Source organism: Gymnoscopelus microlampas (genome assembly GCF_963454915.1).
Source record: "Gymnoscopelus microlampas genome assembly, chromosome: 1".
In the NCBI taxonomy this organism is placed as follows: Eukaryota; Metazoa; Chordata; class Actinopteri; order Myctophiformes; family Myctophidae; genus Gymnoscopelus; species Gymnoscopelus microlampas.
The window spans coordinates 32,022,091-32,045,257 of NC_139962.1; the positions used below are offsets into that span (position 1 = coordinate 32,022,091).

The window sequence follows — 23,167 nt, forward strand, 5'->3', positions numbered from 1 at the left end:
TTGAAGCCATCCCAACCAGGATTGTAGCTTTGTACATTTTGTCTCAGCTACAAACGTTGGCCGTCGCTTTGTATCTTCCTCTCGCTGGCTTTCATTTAAAAAGAATGGTGGACTGTAGCTTTGTAGCTGCCAGCGTGAACGCAGCAGTAGACTTCATAGCCCTGGTACATGGTTACCGAACAGATAATGTTATTTGAGCTACCTGTTTAAAACACACATAATTATATTTGAGCTACCTGTTTAAAACACACATAATTATATTTGAGGTACCTGTTTAAAACACACATATTACTATATTTGAGCTACCTGTTTAAAACACACATAACCATATTTGAGCTACCTGTTTAAAACACACATCTTTTTCACAGATTAATACCCTAGTTTATTGTACGAGAGTGCCACGCAAAAGTAGCGAAAATAGCCTATCTACAAACTCACAACGCGTCGCATGGCGAGCTTGTAGTTCTGCCTCTTTCACTAGTTTTGAGAATGTGTGAAAGTCAAAGTGAAAGTGTGTGTGTGAGTTTTATAAACATTTAACCAGTTAAAAGTTGGTTATAACAGTTATAACAAGATCTTGTAAGTAAAATATAACTACATTGGATCCATTGGAACACAGGTTATTTTTTTTATTTTTTATTTACATTTTCTGAAAAGTAACCGTTTTGGACATACAAGGTGTCTGGCCGACAGCGACGATATACTGTACTTGAACACACACACACACACACACACACACACACACACACACACACACACAGAGACAGAGAGAGCACACTGCATTTGGCTGCTGAGTCTAAACGATGAACTGTGGCTGACGGATCACACACTCACCTTTAATGTGACACAAAAGGCAATGTTGTCTGTGAGCGGCCTGATTGCTTTGGTCCCCCCTCTGCTCTCCAGCAGCGAAGCTACATGTGATTACAGTGACAACACACCCCAGCAGTGACACCGCCGCTCAGCTAGCAGAGGACGAGAGAAGGAGGGAGGGAGGGAGAGAGAGGGAGAGAGAGAGAGAGAGAGAGAGGACTTTGAAGGAGACGGGGATGTTGTTTGGCAGGGGAGCGGGGGAGAGGGAGTTTTGTTCAGCGGGAGGCTGAGATATACGGAGGGAACGAGACAGGACTTAACGGAGACACTAAGAGACAGATGGGAATTGGAAAGAAGAGTGAATGAGAGAGAGAGGGGATTTGGAAGAAGGGGTGGAAGGAAGCTGGATTTGGACAGGAAAGAGACTGAGGCGGCGAGGAAGAGGCTGAGAAAGAGAGAGACAGCCTTTATACAATGTTGTCCTTTTCTTTTTTTCCAGTTGGCTTGGCTGTCTGCCGATGACACGTTGGCAGAGAGCGTGGTCACAGTGTGGCTTCACCTGCCAGCGTCAGCCCCTCCCCCTGCCTCTCCCCTGTCAACACTGACAAACACTCCCAGACACATACATCAATCCATACAGGCATACTGTATATCGCTGTCAGGGTGGAAACCTTGTATGTCCAAATACTTTTCAGGAAATAACCTGTGTTCCAATGGATCCAATGTGGTTAATATTTAATCACAAGCTGTTACTAATACATTTCATTGGTTAGATATTGATAAAAACCCACAGACACAATAACTTACACTTTACAATGTTTCCAAAATAGTGAAAATATCTTGTAGATCAAGCAAGCTTGTAGATCAGCTATTTTCGCTAGTTTTCCATGACCGTCTTGTAAGATGAAGTATGGCATTATTTGCCAAAACAACATATTACAAAGTAAAAAAAAGTCAAGTCGGGCGTTAATTTACGAAAAAAGTTAGAATATGGAGATAAGAGGTTTCTGCCCGACAGCAACTATATATATATGTTTCTGCCCGACAGCAACACTGTGTGTGTGTGTGTGTGTGTGTGTGTGTGTGTGTGTGTGTGTGTGTGTGTGTGTGTGTGTGTGTGTGTGTGTGTGTGTGTGTGTGTGTGTGTGTGTGTGTGTGTGTGTGTGTGTGTGTAAATGTGTGTGTCTGTGTGTGTATTTCCAGGCACAAATACACACACATGTACTGTACATGCCCACACGTACACACAAACACATACTTGACAGTCTCTCTCTCTCTCTCTCTCTCTCTCTCTCTCTCTCTCTCTCTCTCTCTCTCTCTCTCTCCGCCCCTCCATCCCACAGAGCTAGCTTGCCACTAGTGGACAGTAATGGGATTCAGACCTGGCCCTGTCTGCCTGCTGGCTTGTATGGATTTCCCTATAATTATATTCTGAGGCAGATTGAGTTTGCTTTTGTTGTATTTGGAATGAGTCAGGAGCGGCTGGGAGTGGAGCTGCCACTCTGCATTGTGCTACGCTGGCGTTTTTTTTTTTTTTTTTGCTTTTTCTCCTCCTCATCCCCCTCAACTTTGTGGTGGTATAATCACGATGCATCGTGACACCTCGCAACAGCTAGCCTGTCCCATCTGGCATTTGCTGTTTCCTTCAAGTTTGATGGTAAAGTTCAGCATTATTCAAGGCAGACATTGAGGGATGCAGGCTGTTGGTTTAGTTTTGACACTTTGTTTACTAAGCACCCTCAGGGGGTGTGTGTGTGTGCGCTCTGGTGTCGCACTGTGCGAACCGTCAGAGACAATATTCCTTGTACAATTGTGTTATTTTTGATGGTCACAAGGTGTGAAAATAATGTATGACGGTTTCTTTGAGACACATAACGTTACTGACTAGTGCATGTCGTCACTGTTGGGTGTAAAATGTCCAAAACCATTCCTTTTTTATAAGTATTAAAAAAAAAGTGAAATAGCCGAACCTAAAGCTTGTATCTCGTAGATCACAACGCTTTTTGAGCTTGTACTGTAGTATTTTTTAAAGAAACAGAGACATTCTGCATAATGATGAGTAGGCTACTTTTAGCCAAAAATAGCAGATCTAGCTCACAATGCGTCAGTGGTTCTCAACCTGTGGGTCAGGACCCCCAGGGGGGTCCCCAGATGACAGTAAAGTAACAATTTAAAGACCTTTATGACCTTTTTAATACACCAAAAAAATTAAATGAAATGAATCATCAATGCATCAAAAGTCATCAACAAACTATACAATAACAAGAAAGAATGACATAGATGTCATGATGGACAGCGCAGGACCCCCCCCCCCCAAAAAAAAAGAAAATAGTTTTGGGGGTACAAAAGCATGGGATGAAAAAAAAAAAAAAAAAAAAAAAAGGAGGTCCGCGGTCGTCCCCCCCCCTTAGGGGTCCCTGGAGACCCTTGGGGGTCCCTGGGGGTGACCTACAGACACGGCGAAGGAAAACTGTAAAGCCACAGCCATGCGATGTTGCACATGAACTCTGCAGCCGCACTGAGCAGAGATGCTCATAGGCCTGCGTCCTGCGTCGCTGACGCACAATATTGTGAAAGGACGCATTCATGACACCGTCGTGCCGTCGTGGCGTCGTACTAGAGTTGTCACCAACAACAGAGAAAAATATAAAAACCAGAAAAAGTGCTCCTCGGAGCACAGGTCTCCGCCAGGTCAGGTAGGTTATTGTGGGCCAGCAATTTTCGGAATTCGCCAATCAGGATGGAATATAAAAAATTTGACAGATCCATCTTGATCACTTGACTATAGAGATCATGTGTACTGATTTGCATGTTTGGACAAAATTAAAAGTAATATAAAAAAGAAACATCTGCCTCCTGGTGGCGCTATAATAGGGCAATGTTAAAAGGGTGGCGTTTGTTCTTCAACGTAGTGCAAATGTGCGTGCAAAGTTCCACCACAATTGGACGCTGTGTTCATGATTTGCGGCATTTTGTTCAAAGCGGGCCACTCCTGCAAACTTTAGATGTCAATGTTAGCCAATCACGATGGAATATGAAATATCAAACAGATGCATCTTGATCACATGACTATAGAGATCATGTGTACCGATTTGCGTGAAATTTGGAAAAAATGTGAAGGCTTAATCTAAAAAAAAAAAAGTTTTACATAAGTCGGCCTCCTGGTGGCGCTATAAAAGGCTAATGTGAAAAATGCAGGGCAGATATTTTTCCTTGGCCTCTAGGGAGTATGTGTGCAAAGTTTCACGCAGATCGGTGCAGATAGTTAAAAACACAAATCTGCCTTTTATAGCGCCACCATGAGGCTGATTTGAACATTTTCAAATGGCATTTCTTCCTCGGCCTAGTGGGAACATGCGTGTTAAATTTCACATAAATCACAAGCTGCGTTCATGATTTGAGGCATTTAGTTCAAAATGGACCAATCCTGCAAACTTTGGAAGCCAACCTTAGCCAATCAGGATGGAATATGGAAAATCAGGCAGATCTGTGTTGATCACATGACTATAGAGATACTGTGCACCGATTTGCGTGATGTTTGGATAAAATCTGTAGGAGTACTGTCCAAAAATGTCTTTTGCACAAATCAGCCTCCTGGTGGCGCTATAAAAGGCCCATGTGAAAAATTTGGGGCAGAGGTTCTGCTCTGGCATCCAGGGAGTGTGTGTGCACAGTTTCACTGCGATCAAGCCAACGGTGCCAGAGATTAGCTGTTCACAGACACACGGACACACACACACACAGACACACGGACGGACAGGGGGTAAAACATACTCTCTCGCCATGCCTTCGGCCTGGCGGAGACAATAATTTGCGATAAAATTATTAGTGCACGATAAGTATCGGCCCGATAATTATCGGTTCGATATCAGGAATTATGACGTCATCACGATAAAACCGATAACATTAATAATAGCTCCGATAATATATAATATTTGTCAACTGTGATCTGCATGGACTCTCAGTTAGACACCGTTGTACTGGAGAAGTATAACTCTCGGTTAGACACCGTTGTACTGGAGAAGTATAACTCTCGGTTAGACACCGTTGTACTGGAGAAGTATAACTCTCGGTTAGACACCGTTGTACTGGAGAAGTATAACTCTCGGTTAGACACCGTTGTACTGGAGAAGTATAACTCTCGGTTAGACACCGTTGTAGTGTTGTGCTAGTGGTGTGCTAGTTACTGAAAACCAGTGACTAGTTACCATTACTAGTTACTTGTCATGTAAAAGTAACTCAGTTACTTTACTAGTTACTTACACCAAAAAGTAATGCGTTACTGTGAAAAGTAACTTTGAAGTTACTTTAAAAAAGAAAGGGCTCCCATTATTGCCCTTATAGCCTTCATTTCAGTACTGTTATTGCATTGGAGAATAATACAATCTGTTGATCAACTTGACATGCATTTGCATCACTGAACTCTGCTAAGCAATGTGGTCAATACCAGGGGTTACGATATAGGATTGTAACCTGCTGGTCCCAATGTCCGGAATGAATCAAATGTATCAGACATCTGATAAAAAATACCGGTCATAACTATATTTAAGCATTAATTACAATTAAGCAGGTGCGTAAATACAGCCTAACACTTAGGCCTACAGCATTATATTTTGGATTGAGCTATTTGAACATGAACCATGATGAACGAGTAATATACACATTTTATATACAGTAGCAGGGTCATCTTGCACAAATACATTAATTACCTACACTTGTGCCTGGCAATGTCCTTCTCACCCATTGACTTGCATGTTAAATGATGGCGTTTCCCCTTAAAAAATAATCGATCATTTCAGGAGCAAGAGCTTAAAAATCTATTCTAAATCTAGTCAACAAGGCCTGCAGTAGGCTATGCACTGGACAAATATGCATGACATTATTTCAATACACTAAAAACCAGTGGTGGAAAGTAACTAAGTACATTTACTCAAGTACTGTACTTATAAGTACAATTTTGAGGTATCTGTACTTTACTTGAGTATTTCCAATTTCCAATACTTTTACTACTACTCCACTACATCTCAGAGGCAACTATTGTACTTTTACTCCACTACATGTATTTGAAAACTTTAGTTACTAGTTACTTTTCAGATATAAATTATGATATAATGAAACATACATTAACCACTTTAACCCTATTTTATACCTAGCCGGTCTACAAGCTCACAACGCGTCGCATCGCGACCCGTTGTGAGCTTGAAGATCTGCTATTTTCAAATATTTAGTACTTTTACTTTTGGTACTTTAAGTGCATTTTGATGCCAATACTTTTGTACTTTTACTCAAGTAAATTTTGAATTCTGGACTTTTACTTGTAACAAGAGTATTTCTATATTGCAGTATTGGTACTTTTACTTAAGTAAAGAATTTGAGTACTTTTTCCACCACTGCTAAAAACATGGGAAATGTTAGAGGGAGTAATAGCCACGGATACACGACGGTCGACTGTCACGACCGTCATGGATGAACTTCAACCTAGTGTTTGCACTTTCTCCATTTATGACCCGTACATCTACATAAACGTTCATATTTCAAAGATAAAGTGCTTATCCCATGGCGACGGAGGTTACATGTATATATGGGCTCTCAAAAGTACCTGTATCATCCGTATTGTTCAATAAAAAGCATTTTAATCTGATCGGTGGCCATATGCTTTTAACAGAGTGACCCTATCGGTTGGTAGGTGTATTGCACTCGAATACATTATGAAAAAATGGCCACTAATCGGATTACAATGCTTTTCATTGAACAATAGTATAGTTCAGCTTGGGAAAAGCAGCCTTTAACGGGTTTGGGTACGTGGTTCATAATCACCATTGCGTTATCGTGGTTATCTCTCTCTCTCTCTCTCTCTCTCTCTCTCTCTCTCTCTCTCTCTCTCTCTCTCTCTGGACCTCACTGTCCATGAAAAGAATGTCGGGGACTCGGGGCTCCCGAAAATTATCTCGCAGAATCGCTGCTGCGCTGAAAATAGCAGATCTACAAGCTCACAACGCGTAGTGATGGGACCTGTTGTGAGCTTGTAGATCTGCTATTTTCAAATAGCCAACGCAGCCATGCAGATCTGCAAGCCTAACCGAATGACTGTTAAAGCAGTTTGTTTAAATTACTTTATAAAATGTTATATTTTCACAGGGATTATTTATTAGTGTAGATATACATTTTGGAGTGGATATATGTGTCCAGATGCCTGTCAGACCGTCTGCTCCGCAGGTCTAGAATGGAATAAACGGGCGCAGCCAACGTCAACAATTGGTCTCGACCAGACGTGAGATCTCAGCGTAAAGTAGGATGAAGCCCACGTCAGGATATATTGATAAATGCCGAAAGGTGCGGTGATATCGCCGTACGTTCATTATTCGGGCTACACCGCGTTGATAAATGAGGGCCACTGTGCCTTAACTCCGCCAGACAGCTTTTTGTGTATTTACTATGAATATCGCCCCTATACTTAAGGCTGACAAATAACGTAATACACATCCATTCTCTCTCTACGTCCTGCGTGTCTGGAGGATGTTGGGTCTTTTGAGCAATTGAGCCAATGTGTATTCTCAGAATCCCATTTCACACTCGAGTGTGAAATGTGTCTGTCTGTGTCCCTCATTCACAGAACCGGTTTATTGACATAAGCGCACAATATAAACACCACACACATGTCCTGGCCTGAGTGGCCTCGTTCTCTTCATGTTTGATTCTTGAGACAGCAGAGAGGCAGCAATGGCACCAGCGTAAAAAAAAAAGTTTGTCCAGAGCAAACTCAGCGACGCGAGGACGCCTAAACGAACGGTCGCCTAAACCACTTTCAGGGCAAGCTGCTTCAGGCTGCAACATCAGTCCTGCTTGGTAAAATAAAGGCTGAACTCAGTGGACATTGGACAATATTTTGCAATAGGCCTACTCGCGTATAAAGATTTCCCGCTTTCCAAACGGGAACTAGTTGCAGTTTGTATTCGATTCATGGAGGATGGAGGACTCATCAAAGAGCGGGCAGTGGAATTTATTGACACCGCGGATTTGACTGCACGGTGCATCACAAAGCGCTCCTAAAATAAACCTTTCCGAGCGCACTTTATGTACACTGCAATTCTCACTGGCTAAATGTAGTGCTTTGCACTCTGTAGCCTAACAAAGCATCCCTGGATATTAGCAATACATTGCCAGCTTTGTTTTTGTGTATCAAGTGGTCCCCCCCCCCTTTTTCTCTCTCATGTAGCCTACTGGTGCAGCGATATGCTTGTGGTTCAAGAAAGTACAAAATAAAAGTCTTTGAGTCGTTGTCATGGTTAATAATTTACCAATCATCTACCAACTATTGTAGGCTACCCGTGTCTAAGCTAAAACATAAACATGTAGGTCGCCTACATAGGCTACTTTGGTAAATAAATCTGGTTATTTGAAGAGGAGGTTATTCAACTCTCCAGCTGTCTATCTGCGACTCTCTCCCCCCCGCCGCCCCTTGCGCTTCAACTACATGCAAAAAGGCCGTTCGCAGCTCGCGATGCTTAAATGAAGAAATGTGCACAGAAAATCATCTAAAACTATGCTAAATAAACCCCAAATAAAAATCAAAAATAAAAGCGGGGCTTTATTGTGGCTTAAATAGATTCAAGTCAACACTTATTAATGTTTTGGTGCATTCTATAATTTAATACAAAATTCTGATGCCTCCATAGTCTATAGTCTACATGTCTACTCAGTGGTGGAAAGTAACTAAGTACATTTACTAAAGTACTGTACTTGAGTACAGTTTTGAGGTATTTGTACTTTACTTGAGTATTTCCAATTTACAATACTTTTACTTCTACTCCACTACATCTCAGAGGCAAATATTGCACTTTTACTCTACATTTAGTTGAAAACTTTAGTTACTAGTTACTTTTCAGATATAAACTATGATATAATGAAATATACATTAACCACTTTAGCCCTATTTCATACCTATAGGCTATTTGAAAATAGCAGATCTACAAGCTCACAACGCGTCACATCGCGACGCCTTGTGAGCTTGTAGATCGGCTATTTTCAAATATTTGTAGATCGGCTATTTTCAAATATTTAGTACTTTTACTTTTGGTACTTTAAGTACATTTTGATGCCAATACTTTTGTACTTTTACTCAAGTACATTTTTAATTCTGGACTTTTACTTGTAACGGAGTATTTTTATATTGCAGTATTGGTACTTTTACTTAAGTAAAGAATTTGAGTACTTTTTCCACCACTGTGTCTACTTCTCTGCAGTGCCTGAGTGCCTGTGACAACAGGCAGCCGTTCCAAATTTTTCGGAGCAAAGAGGGGGCGTCTCCCTGCATGAATCCAAGTTGCAGCAACCAATCGGTGTTTGGAGCAAAGAGGGGGCGTCTCCCTGCATGAATCCAAGTTGCAGCAACCAATCGGTGGCAACCAGACCCTTTTTTAGCAAGCCGGCCCACTTTTTCCCACAAACAGAGAGTCCCTGACCAAATCACGCCCCGTTACGCCCCTTTTTCGCCTAAGCCACCTCCTCTCTTTATAAGCCTGCAGAGGTTACATCCCACATACCTCAGTTGCCTTTCATCTCTCTCCATAGAGGACAGCTCGCTTCGCTTGAGCTGTCCTAAAAACTGGTCACACATTGGCCAAATTGTCAAATAATATAAGAAAGAGAAAAACATTTTGAATATGGCCGATCTACAAGCTCACAACGCCTTGCTTTGCGCTGTGAGCTTTTAGATCTTTGGGAAATGAGTGAAACTAAATGTAATGCCTCAACTCCTACATTCCAAGTGCTTATCAGGGCGGGGGGGTCCCCAGATTATTTTTTGGGGTCGTGGCCTAAAAAGGTTGAGGACCACTGCTCTAAGACTACAGGGGTTCCATCACTGCTCCTAAATTGGTGTTACTCTGGCTGCTATGGTGTGTCGAGCACATGTGAGGGGGGGGGGGGGGGGGGGTTCACACACTACCGTGTCGTTCCCTTTGTTTATCGCTGGTAACATCTGCTTGGCTCTGGTCTCTTGAGGATACAGCTACTTAAACCCCTGCTGTACCTGCAGCACAGTGAAAGCCCTTCATTTCTCAGGACCTGACAGACACTCATGACTGCCTCTCTGCACTGTGACTACTCTACTGCACTGAGATGTGTGTGTGTGTGTGTGTGTGTGTGTGTGTGTGTGTGTGTGTGTGTGTGTGTGTGTGTGTGTCTCTCTGCACTGTGACTATACTCTACTGCACTGAGGTGTGTGTGTGTGTGTGTGTGTGTGTGTGTGTGTGTGTGTGAGTGTCTCACGCATTGAACAAACTCATTCCTAACAGCCCAGCATGTAGTGTACAGAGCAGTGGTGGATGAACTACTCTGTTCGTTTTTTCTTAAGAAAAAGTAGCAATACCACAATATAAAAAGTATCTTTAAGGCCTGTATTCAAAATTGTTTGAGTAAAATGTAGTAATATATAGTAGTATTGGCATCAAATATATAGTGTACTTAAATGTACTTAAAATAGTAGCAACGTAAAAGTACCCATATTGTTCAAATTCAACGTTTTTCTAATAATTGTTGTGGAGTAGTTCAATATTTTCCTCTGAGGCGTAGTGGAGTACAGTTCTTGTTGGGACAGTTCTTGTGAAATGGGTCATTCTGCGTAATGAGTACTTTTACTGGTACTTCAAGTATATTTTGATGACAATACTTTTGTACTTTTACTCAAATAAATGTGGAATATTGGACTTTTACTTGTAACAGAGAATTTCGGCATTGTCGTATCGATACTTTTACCTACCTAAATAAAAATGTGAGTACTTCTTCCACTACTGTCCACGGAGAGCGGTGATTTTCTGCCGGCCGGGGGAACAAAGCTGTGGAAGAACAATGGCAGAGTGACATTGTTGAAGAACGTGGGATAATCTGCTCTTCCACACAGCAAAATCCCCATAATCTCCAGCTAACGCCTTTTGAATGTTTTTTTTGACAGACAATAAAAAAAGAAGTAAATAAATAAATCGTTGTTGTCGGGCAGAAACCTCTTATCTCCATATTTAATATATATATGTTATATTTGTGTTTTTTTCTCGTAAATTAAAGCCCTACTTGATCTACACTACAGCGTCACACAAAAATATCAAAAGTAGCAGATCTACAAGCTTGTGAAGCGAGGCGTTTTGAACTTGTCGATCTGCTACTTTTTCTATTTTTAAAAATTTTAATCCTGAAAAGTAACAGTCTTGGACGTGAGGTTTCCACCCGACAGAGACTAGATAAAATCCCAGCACAAGAGCGATGCTACACCCTCTTTCTCCGTGGCGCAAACAATGAGTCAGCCTCCTCCATCTTCCTGAAAGTTTAAGTTTTTAAGAACATTAGTATGACAGCCATAGTGCATGGGCTATACGCTGAGACACAAAATACCAACTCAACAATGAACTTAGAAAGAATGCTAACGCTATACGGTTAATTCATCTCTACAGTATGCAATGAAATATGAAACTGGCAATTGTTATATAATAATAAGGATGATTATAGCAACAGTTTTTCTATTTGTAAAGCAAAACAAAGTTACGAGATGCTTTATATAAGTTTAATCAGCAACAGAATAAAAACAGTGACATTATACAGTGACGTATACAAATATAAAGTGCACTGAGAAATACAAATAAATGTAATAAATACAAACATTAAGGGAATCAAACAATAGCATTACACGTTTTGTTAACATCTTTCAATAAAAGTAAATTTGTCAATTTCAAAAGTCATTTGAAAGAAGACACCTTTGTCTTCTGCCTCAACGACGCAGGCTGTGCATGAGCTCATTGGGGTGTAATGTTGTCTGTCGGTTGGAAACCTCATAAGTCCAAAACTGTTAAAAAAATAGCAAAATGATCAGATCTACAAGCTCAAAACGACATTGTTTCGACATTTTGGTCACATTTGTCCCAAGAAGTCACGATAGGCCATTTGTGGAGTGAGTGTGTTAGCTTCACACTGGCCGTCTCTCTCTCCCTTGGGCAGCATGAGCGGCAGGCTACAAACACCAGCCCTCTGCTGCACCCAAGCCCCCAGAACCACGTGAAGCGGCCAAACAGTGAAAACAATGGAAACAGTGAAGCGGCCGTTGCCTGGTGGTCAATCTGAGAATGCACTACATCCGCATTTAAAATGCTACTGCGCGTGCCTCTACCGTGGTGTATGGCCACGCCTATTGGACCCAGTATTGCATAGACCCAATGGACCCAATATTTCTACTTCCGGCAGACATCCGGGTGCTTCAAACGCCACTGAGCAACTTTCATTGAAATGAATAGCTGGGGGCGGGGCTGTGCGCCCTCTAGATACATTATAACTAATATTAGTTATAATATTAGTTATAATATTATATTATGGCTGCACACAGCTGCAGTGAGTGAGATTCCAGTGTTCCCTGAAGGGATGGGACCTTCTGATTGGTTGCGAGGCCATTTGAGACTGAAACTAAAATGACAAAAAAAGCCATATCACCACGACTTTAAAACTAAGAATGGATCTCAACCTGCATGTATTACTGAGATGATAAAAACAGCTTATTAATGTGGCTGTCAATGTGTGCACTGGGATCAAATAAGATGCCAAGGTGTTTGGCAACAGACCTGACACTGCTGACTGGGGCACCTGGTGGGCACCAGCTTGGTACAGGGACCATATGCTTCTGGTGAGTGCCAGACCCCAGTCTTAAGTGCTGTTCAAGCACCATAACTATAACGATAACTATAAATATGTCGATAAAAAAAATCGCCTTAACTGAAGTGAATGGCACAGTCCACACCACAACTTTAAACGGCAAACGATAGTCATAAACTATATGGTTTGGATCACTTTCAGAGCAATTTCATGAACGAAAAGTTGACTGCCAATCCAAGTCCTTCAGAAGGAGAATCTGGGATGCAATCGGACCTCACTCACCCTCAGAAAAGTGTGTTATTAAAACACATTTAGTGCCAAAAACGTAATATTACGTTTTTGCAAACACACGCCAATAAACGGTAAAAAACGCTGGCAATGGCTGTACCCTGTTTTAAAAAAACCTCTGGCACTCAATAAACAGGGATGAGGAGAGGATTATGAAACGCTATCTGATAGGCTAGCTGGCATTACCTCAGGTAGGCTACAACTATCTCACCTCCTTTAATTATAGATCATTGGATTATCCATGCATCCTAATGCATGTGTCTTTCAGCACCACGTAGAACTCTCTCTCTCGCTCTTGCTCTCTCTCGCTCTTGCTCTCTCTCTCTCTCTCTCTCTCTCTCTCTCTCTCTCTCTCTCTCTCTCTCTCTCTCCCTCTCCCCCCCCCCCTCCCTGAAAACTGTAGGTGTGCTGCAACTCATTTCTTTTAAATCACAGCTAAAAACCTTTCTTTTTGCAGCTGACTTTCATTGAGATGTTTTATTTTCTTTCTTCTACACTTTAATACTCTATGTCTACTTATCTACTCTATTATGTTTTTATGTTTTTATTTTTAATTGTTCTTTATATTGAGTTTTTGATCTTTTGTCCTGAGCAAAAAAAAAACATTTCTTCCTTTTTATTGAATTCAAATCTCTCTTTGATTAATGTTTTATGTAAAGCACATTGAATTGCCTTATTGTTGTGCTACAGTATATACAAATTACTATACTTGCATGTGGGCTCCATGGAGGCAGGCAGGGTTTGGTGTCACCGTTTACAGAACATTATCATTTTGAAGTGTGGACGCTCGCATAATTATCGGCATGCCCGATAATTATGCGAGCGTCCACACTTCCTCCTTCTCCTTGGTGTTATGTCTCTACACACTCATCTGTCTGAAATGAAACATAACACAATGCCAAAAGATATATTAAAAAAAGAAAAATTACCAAGTGATGACTTAATATATGTTAATTTTGCCATAGAGGTTTGCCTAGTTAATTACATAATCAAAACATGCACATCTGTATTAGCATCTCCGAGCATGAGCATTCATTGTCTGCTCTGTGGTAACTAAACAAAATCAATCTTCTGCAGTGGTCGCCCACCTTTTTTGGATCAGGGCCCACTTGAAAATCTTGAAAGTGTTTGCTTTCTCATTTGCGTGCATTTTCAGAGCATGTTTATTTTAACGATCAATCAATCGATCTGGCTTGGATCAATGAAACTAACACAGAATACTTTATGCTTATCGGTATGACATTCTTTTAAGGTTTTAAAGAAAAAATACCACAACTTTTTGCATGATTTTTTTAATCTTAATGTTACATTATCATTAAAATTGATGTATTTTGCCAATTATTTGGGGGCCCACTTGTAATATCCTCAGATCGCAGATCTACTGTATTCACAGAGACAGGACTGTTTTTGAGAGTGAAATGAAAATGAATCTCTCTCTGATACGGTGAGACGGTGGGCACCATAGATAAACCAACAATCGTGCAGTCACCAGCTCACAGCTGGCCCCGCTGGTGCCCAGCATCAATCTTTTGGTAATTATTACCCTGTCTCTGTGCCTCTGTTATAAAGTCATTACAAATCACATTCATCATGCAGTCTGGAATAGCTACCATTCTTGGATCAATGTGATGCTACATCTAATAAACAAAGAGCCATTAGTTAAAACCTCTACTTATGCTGATGAAGCCCCATGTTTTGGTAATCCAGCATTAGTGCTGAAGTGCATGGTGTCATATACAGTACATCAGAGAGGTCACCGCTTCACCACACTGGTTAGCAGACTAATGGCTGATATCATGAATGAGGACGTGGTTATATTTGTCAAGTCAATTCACCAAGCACTTTTAACGGAACATATTTAACATAAGAGAGGATGGTGGTAAATAATAACAGAACACACACGTTACAGGAGAACAAGTATTGTACATAAGAACCTTGGAAAGCGTCAGGGAAAAATCTTGCATGTTCTGTTATAAATATTGGTCGAGGACAGTACTTTTAATACATGAATGAATTTACATTTAAATTTGATTTAGCATATGTATTTCAGTGTTAATATAATATGATATATTATTATATACTGTACATCGTCCTATTGGATATTGATCATAACATTTTAAGCCATTCAGTTGACTCAGGGACTGGAGCGTGCTCTTAAATAGCAGAGATAGTCTCGCGGACCAGACTGTTGCATCTGACAATTTTGAAATGCTTCCGTCATACAGTCTGGAGCACGGAAGCTCTGAAAATGATCCAGGGGTAAAGCGGATATGACGCTTCCTCCCGGCTTCCGTTTCGTCTTGACAGTTGCGCAAATTTGTCCTAATTTAAGTCAAAAATAATCGAAGCATATATAGCTTGCTGCTTATCAGAAATGGAAATTCAAAATAAAATGTAAATAATATTTCATGAACAGCTTCCTTTCGGGATGTGTAGTTCCAGACTCTATATAGACTAAGAGCAGAGTAGTGGAAAAGACGTTTCTGCGTTCCTCTGTGACCTTGTTGGGATGTTTTGCTTCTGCCAGTCAGACAGCAGCTGTTAGAACTTCAACAAAGAAACTACAAATTGGTTAAACCTCATTTTAGATACACAAAGCCCGGGCTCAGTGGATTAACCATTCTGCGTTTTCTTGATTAAATGTTTGAACTGCAAAAGGACACGGTGCAGTTGATTCATACAGACAGAAATATAATTCACTTTTGATGAGTGCTTCTACATCTGGGTCAAATAGCATCAGCAAATCTTAATGTGTTTGTTTTAATCTATGTGGTGATAGCTGGCGTTTGCGGCATTAGGACAATTCCGATAATAGAAAATAATAGCAAAACAAAACACATTAACATCAGATAAATGTTAAGTGGAAAGTTTAAGGTTCATGTTGGTATTAGTGCCTTAGGTTAGTTCATGTTTTCCTCTGCCACTGTATATCACACTACGTAGCTCAAAATGTCATTCTGAATGACTACTAAAGCACTGTGGTAACAACACAAGCAAAATCCACTGAATAATGTTTGAAAGTAATGTATTGATGTTCTGGTAGTGATTTTGAGGGCCATTCTTCTCCTTTTGCTAGCAAAACTAAAGAAACACAAACCAATATACTTTATAGACCTACTGATGGTACCACTGATGGCCTTAGCCGAGAGAGACCGTATCTATCCTGGCAAACACCCATTCAGAAAAGAGATGATTCATTCTTTAGAATACGAGTATTCTATGGTATTCAGATAAGATAATATCATGCAATTCGTTGCTGTTGGGTGGAAACCATGTATGTAAAAAAAGAAAATCAGCAAATTGAAAAAAATAACCTGTTCTCCAACCCAGAGACAACCACTTTCACTTTCAAAATGTTTATAAAATAGCCGATCTACACGTTCGCAACACATCACGACTACTTTTACACAGCACTATTGAATCCCCCAAAAAATGCAAATATGGAGATACAATTTTTCTGCCCGACACCAAAGGTTGCCTTTGAAGGTCCTCTGTAGAATCCATGTTACAAAGAGGCAAATGCTTTCATTATGTGTGAAGGCTAAGATACAGTACATACGAGCGCATGAGATGAACGGCTATAAAGAGAGATTTGCTGAAAGAGTCTGAAAGAGAGATGGCATTTAAGGGCCTATTGACGATGCGGTTTTCTACAAAGAGTCTCCAGTGATAGCTGTTATAAAACTCCTACCCTCTAATACAAAAAGGATATTGTGATATAGTATGAGCGTTCTGGTGTTTAGAGGAGATCGGTGTCTGGAGATGAAGCTTATAATAACCATAAAAAATAAATCTTATTTTTATTGAAACTGTTCAAAGGATAATAAAGAGATGATAAACGACTAAGACAACTATTTCATTCACGTAAAAGACACTGATGGAAAAAAAACAAAAGTTATGTTTTCTGAGCCAAAGAAAAGCCCAACAGTAACAAGCACGTCTTATTAAAAGCAAAAGAGCAAACTAAATGATTCCACGAACCAGAATACTGTATGTCTGCTTAGATTACCTTTTATTAAAACCGATTACTGATTAGTACTGATTTAGAAGGCATTTGTAGAATCGGCCTGAGGTCTTAAGTGTCTAAGGACAAACCATCCCCCAGTAGATAGAGGTCTTGGCTAGGACAAACCATCCCCCAGTAGATAGAGGTCTTGGCTGTGTGGTTTTGAATCACCCATCCTAAAGCCACCATCCACATCCACTCTCATGGGCATGCTATAAAATTCATGCACTCTATACTCTCTCACTCTCACTTTATCCGTTATATTAAAAATAAAATCATTTTTATTTTCAAATGGTCCGTTAGGGCATGACATGTCATCCTTAAAAAGAACAGGTAGTGCCATTTTTACTGTAAAACTGATGAGAAATTACCAAAAAGGCGGCCACTTTTTAAAAGGTGCTGGCCCGTGCAATTTCTTTGGCAGAGCGGAGAGCACATTCAAAAGTTGAGAATAGTTTTTTAAGTTTCGGAGAAATGCGAGAAAATGACGTGGGCCGCTCTTTATCAGCTGACTAATCATGATAAATCATGTCTGCTGTCGGGGGAGGTTTGCTGGCTCAGCAGCTCTCTGCAACAGGTCTTCAAAGTGCCACTTGCTTTAGCCTGAAGTAATGAGCTTTAAAAAGCACTTTCATCCAAGCTCCTAGCACCGCCGGGCGTGGCCTTCAGCCCACACACACACCACAGGCCTGCCACCTGCTATTAGGCCTGTCACTGTTAGTGTGCCCTCAAGGACCATATTTTATACTTTGGTTTATTCAAAAATAGGTAGCATATTTACATGCTCATAGCTTGTAGAGCTTGTAGATCTGCTATTTGCGAACATTTTTAAATCAAATCTTTGCTTCTGGAGGTTCCTGGCACCAAATATGTTTGAGATGATGGGGGGAGGGGGGTCCGTGGCCAAATACCTATCATTTTGGGGGTCCTTGACATGAAAAAGTTTAAGAACCACTGTATTACATGATCGCCTGATCTCATTTATTTGAGACAATCGCAATTAGTTTGCATAATAATCAACAGTATAATTAGTGGGTCCAAGAGGCTTATTGTCGGTATCAGCCGGAACGATTTCCATTCACATGTATAAATTGGTCTGTTGTAAAGTTCTGCCAAAAAATAATAATAAAAAAAATGCTAAATGCTAAGGCAGTTTTTCTCCTCTTGCCTTTTGACAGTCATAGCCACGACAGCACAGTAGGAAAAAGTATTAGACCAAAATACAAGGCTAAAATACCGACGAATACAGAGCTACTAGTGCGAGCAATGTTTTGGAAACATAATCCCCCTTTCTTATCTTTTACTTTCTTTTTCATTTTCAGCAGAAAAAGCACTAGACGGTGCTTTTTTATTCATACCAGGGGGACAGAGTGAACATACCCTTAGATCGCCTCAGTCAACCCAACCCCTCCCTCCCCCACCACCACGGCTCCTCCTTAAGCACTCAAGCAAACATTGTCCGGTGCCGAATGACCAATACCACCAGAATACAACTCTCCTGTTGAGTGATGTCAAACAGAACGGCTGTTATTTTTAACAGCTCTATTTTCCCAGATGTTTGCTGGTGGTTCTCTGCTCCCTCAGTTGTTGACAGTAGTGGTAGAAGGCGGGGGGGGGGGGGGGGGGGGCTTGGGTGAAAGGTATAGCCTGGAGTGATTTTATGAGGGTGTTGTCCGGTGAGAGAAGGAGAGGGATAAAATATAATGTATAGGGTGGCTTGTGATGGCCTTTCCTCAGGCCCTGTCGGCGTTTATATGCCCGCCCCGTCACGCTACTCTGAGCAGCCTGATGACTTCATGGCCCTGGAATAGAGGCCTTCATCAGCGGGTGACCGGTTCCCCTGCCCACTTAACGATTAAGACAGACGCTCACTTAGTTATGATTGCTGGGCGTCGCTCCCTAATCAATTCCAGTTTTTTTTTTTCGGGGACTCTGGGTGACGTGATGCCGGGGTGGGCGGTTTCACAAACAATGACACAGCTGCTCTCTCTCTCAATCAGATATGTCCCCCTCCAACTCTATACATAGTAGACAGTACTGTGTGTATCTGTGTAATTCTCTATACAGTATATCCAACACATTCTCACAGATACGCGTCAGTTATTGCCGCGCTGTCATTTTCACCCCCTAATGCGTCACTATAAGACTACAACAACTAAAAGGCACGCATTGGAGCTTCAAATACTACTGGAATCGAGAGTTTGGCCAGCTGGCTTGTGGCAAAATTGGTAGCAGCACTTGGCTAGTAACTGCAACCTCCCGTGATTGAATCCCACCGTGGGTGCAGCTTTTTTTTTTCTCTCTCCGCATAGTTGTTGTGAGGTTAGGATTAAGGTTAGGTTTAGGCAGAGTTTTTTGGGTTTGGGTTAAGGATAAGGATAGGATAGTTCCTTTTAACAGGTCGTTCATGAAAGTCCTTGCGGTCTTGTTTCCAATGAGAACCTGTGAGCAATTAGGGGTTAAGAGTCTTGCTCAGGGACAAATTTCATTTCATCGACACATATGCTGACATGGCCTGGAATCGAACCTGGGGCAACCAGGGCCTCTGGCTCCCTAGGCGGGCTCACTAACCATTCAGCTATGGCCGCCCCATGGGTTAGGTTTAGGGATAGTTTTGTCAACATGCGTTGTCGCCATGGCATCCCCTTCACGTCAAAACTTCACTCTCAGGGCGTCCCGTTTCAGGGCGTCCCGTTTCAGGGCTACTGACAGAGCGGTAAAATGTGACACCTTGGGAGTGAGATTTTCATAGATTAACACCCTACTACTTGATCATACTACAGCGTCACACAAAAGCATCAAAAGTAGCAGATCTACAAGCGACGCGTTTCAAGCTTGTGGATCTGCTACTTTTGAATTTGAATCCTGAAAAGTAACAGTTTTGTACACATGAGGTTTCCACGCGACAGAGATATATATCTGATATATCTGTGTGAGTCTCTATAGATACGTACACAGTATACTGTACTGTATATATTGTGTGATTCAACACGTGGTACCGTATACAGTATTCATATTAACATAAGATGTGTGATCTGTCTTTTCCCTTGCAGGATAATTTCCCAGCAGGAAATCCTGAACGTCTCCAAGACCTGAAGTCCACCGTGGACCTGCTGACGAGCATCACCTTCTTCAGGATGAAGGTAGTGTGTGTGTGTGTGTGTGTGTGTGTGTGTGTGTGTGTGTGTGTGTGTGTGTGTGTGTGTGTGTGTGTGTGTGTGTGTGTGTGTGTGTGTGTGTGTGTGTGTGTGTGTGTGTGTGTGTGTGTGTGTGTGTCAGTCATAGATGTAACAAACGTTATGCCATTAATGGGACCATAATGAACTAAACGCATATCATGATGATTTAAAAAGACTTTAAACTAGCTATTGAAAACATAGTGTTTATGAAAAGGTTTACTAAGGTAATAAAATCAAATTCTCCCAAAACCTCATTGGCTTCTATTGAGATTAAAATGTATTGCAAACAGTAGAAGGTGAAATGGCAACATCTGCTGGGCCATTAATAGGAACAGCAGGCTGAACGAGATACCGGGAAGTGAGCTTCAATTCCACCTAAGGGTGTGTGTGTGTGTGTGTGTGTGTGTGTGTGTGTGTGTGTGTGTGTGTGTGTGTGTGTGTGTGTGTGTGTGTGTGTGTGTGTGTGTGTGTGTGTGTGTGTGTGTGTGTGTGTGTGTGTGTGTGTGTGTGTGTGTGTGTGTGTGTGTGTGTGTGTGTGCGCACTTGTGTTACTATACTAGTGAAGGCCACATGTCCCCACAAGTATTGTAGAATTTGAGAAATACACATTGTGAGGACCATTATTTTCCTGGTCCTCATTAGATAAATGATTGTTTAATGGTTAAAAAAAGATGCTTAGGCTTACAAGTAGGCAAGGTTTTGGGTTAGAAGGTTTTAAGTTTAGACATCAAGAGGTTAGAGTTAGAGTAATGCCTCAGCCTTATTTATACGTATTTGCGTGGCAGAGTCATGTAAAGTAGAGTCATGGAAAATAGCAAGCTCACAAGCTTGTAAATATGCTACTGTAGTTTTCGGCCAAATTCCAGCTATTTTCAGCTATTTTCCGATGTCCTCCACAACTACACAAATTCAAACGTGCATGCTTGCGTTTGTTGCAAGTTATTATAAGCACATCCCTCTTGGCAACAGATTACAGAATAATAAAAGGCAGTGGACTAGCAGGTATCCTTCCTGTTCCTCAGTGCCGCTGTGTCCTTGCTATTTTGCATCACATGACGTTGCTGTCGGTCAGAAACCTTGTATCTCCATGATTACATTTTTTGTTTTTATTTTATTTTTTCTTCCGTAAATTCAAGCAAAAGTTGCAAAAAATAGCCGATCTACAAGCTCACAATGTGTTGCGATGCTATGTTTTTTTGAAGTGAAAGTCAATAAGTCTGAGAAGTAACAGTTTCCTGAGAAGTCTGTCTGTCTGTCTTGAGTAAAAGTACAAAAGTACTGGCATCAAAATATACTTAAGGTGCCAAAGTAAAAGTACTACAAATGTGTCAAAATGTTGTCAAAAATTCAAACGTTTTCGAAAATAGACGATCTATTTTACCGAATAGCCGAAGTATAAAATAGGTCATAAGTGGTTAATGTATGTTATATTATGATGATCAGAATCCGCAAAGTAACTAGTATACAAAAGCTGTCAAATAATTCTAGTGGAGTAAAAGGTACATTATTAGCCTCTAGAGATGTAGTGGAGTGTATGTATAAATAGTAAAAGTACCTCAAAATTGTACTCAAGTACGGTACTTGAGTAAATGTGCTTTTCAGGATTCAAATTCAAAAACGGCATACTGTAAGTAGCAGATCCTCAAGTTTCGATGTTGTGGATCTGCTACTTTTGATGCTTTTGTGTGATGCTGTAGTATGATCAAACTGGGCGTTAATTTACGAAGAAAAAAACCCCAAAAGGTTCGAATATGGAGATAAGAGGTTTCTGCTCGACAGCAACGATATTCTCCACCACTGCTGACTGACATCATTTATGACTGTTTTGACTGTGGTCAATACTGGTCATGGCCATGAAATTCTCCTTTGATCAATATCAAGCATATGAACCCAGATGGATTTTGTTTGGAACCTTTCATTTGGAAGAAATCAATCCAACACCATCACCACAAGCACTATAAACTCTGTCACTTTCAACACCCCGCTTAAAATATGGACATTGATCCTTTTTATGATCCCCATCCATATACTAAATGGAAATTATTATCGTTTGTTGTTGCACATTCTCTTGATTGGGTGAGAGTATTGTGCTGTATATGTTGGTGTCGGGCAGAAACCTCCTATCTCCATATTTTTACTTTTTGTGTAAAGTTTTTTCGCCCTACTTGATCTACTTGATCACACTACAGTGTCAAACAAAAGCATCAAAAGTAGCAGATCCACAAGCTGGAATCGAGCTTTTGTATCTGCTTGCTATTTTTGGTTTGATTCCTGGAAAGTAACAGTTTTGGAGTTTGATTCCACCCGACAGAGACGGGTGGAATCAATGACTCGTTGAGGTTTGTTGTTTTTGCTGCAGTTGTCCCGGTAATGCCTGTGTGTGCACACTGCATTAAGTCTGCGTTAGAGGTGCAAGGGTTAATCAAACTAATTGATTATAAAAGATAATTGACAATAAATAAATCAAAATCAATTGATAATTGACTTTTGACTAGTTTTAAAATAATTTGAAAGCATAATTTGTTTTGAAAATAGCCGATCTACATCAAAGCTCACAACTTGTCGCAATGCGACGTGTTGTGAGCTTTGTAAATGGGCTGTAAAAAAGAAAAAGAAAAATCATGACACTGTTATAAGACAAAGTCCTAAAATAGGGTTTAAGTGCTTAATTGATTCATTGATATAAAAATAAATACGAATATTTATAAATAAATCTCGATTTTCTGATTAATCGAAGAAGTAGTCGATACAATAATCGCTAACAAGATAATCGACAGTCGCAGCCCTAGAGTTGTCCGGTAATGTTTGTGCGTGCACGCGTGCACATAGATAAATGTTTGCGCGCACGCATGCATATACAAACATGCTTGTGCGTGCATGTACGCATGCACGTCGTCTCCGAAACAGTGTCCAAAACAGTTACTTTCCAGGATTCAAATGAAAGAATATCAAAAGTGGCAGATCGACAAGCTCAAAACACGTGATCAAGTAGGGCGTTAATTTAAGAAAAAACACAAAAAGTTAATATATGGAGATAAGAGGTTTCTGCCACACGGCAACGACATGCATGTATGTATGTACATTAAGTCTGCATTTTAAATGCCCCTTCACTGCACTCTGTGTGCTCCTTCTCGCTTTCTTTTCCCTCCTCCTCCGTCTCCTCCTTCCTCGCAGTGGGTATAGGCGAGGCTCTGGGCGCCGTTATCTCCTCTCTCTCTCTCTCTCTCTCTCCCTCTCTCTTCCAGAGGAG

General features: G+C 40.9%; 1 protein-coding gene across 1 annotated transcript in view; it reads left to right on the top strand.

The window, feature by feature from the left end:
- The window catches only part of unc13c (unc-13 homolog C (C. elegans)), a gene marked incomplete at its 5' end in the record, with an annotated part of 241,227 nt that overhangs the window by 99,538 nt on the left and 118,522 nt on the right, over positions 1 to 23,167 (top strand). Inside the window, one exon of the mRNA XM_084046368.1 lies at positions 19,792 to 19,881. Coding sequence (XP_083902494.1) covers positions 19,792 to 19,881 — 90 coding nt within the window. The remainder of the gene's footprint in view (positions 1 to 19,791; positions 19,882 to 23,167) is intronic.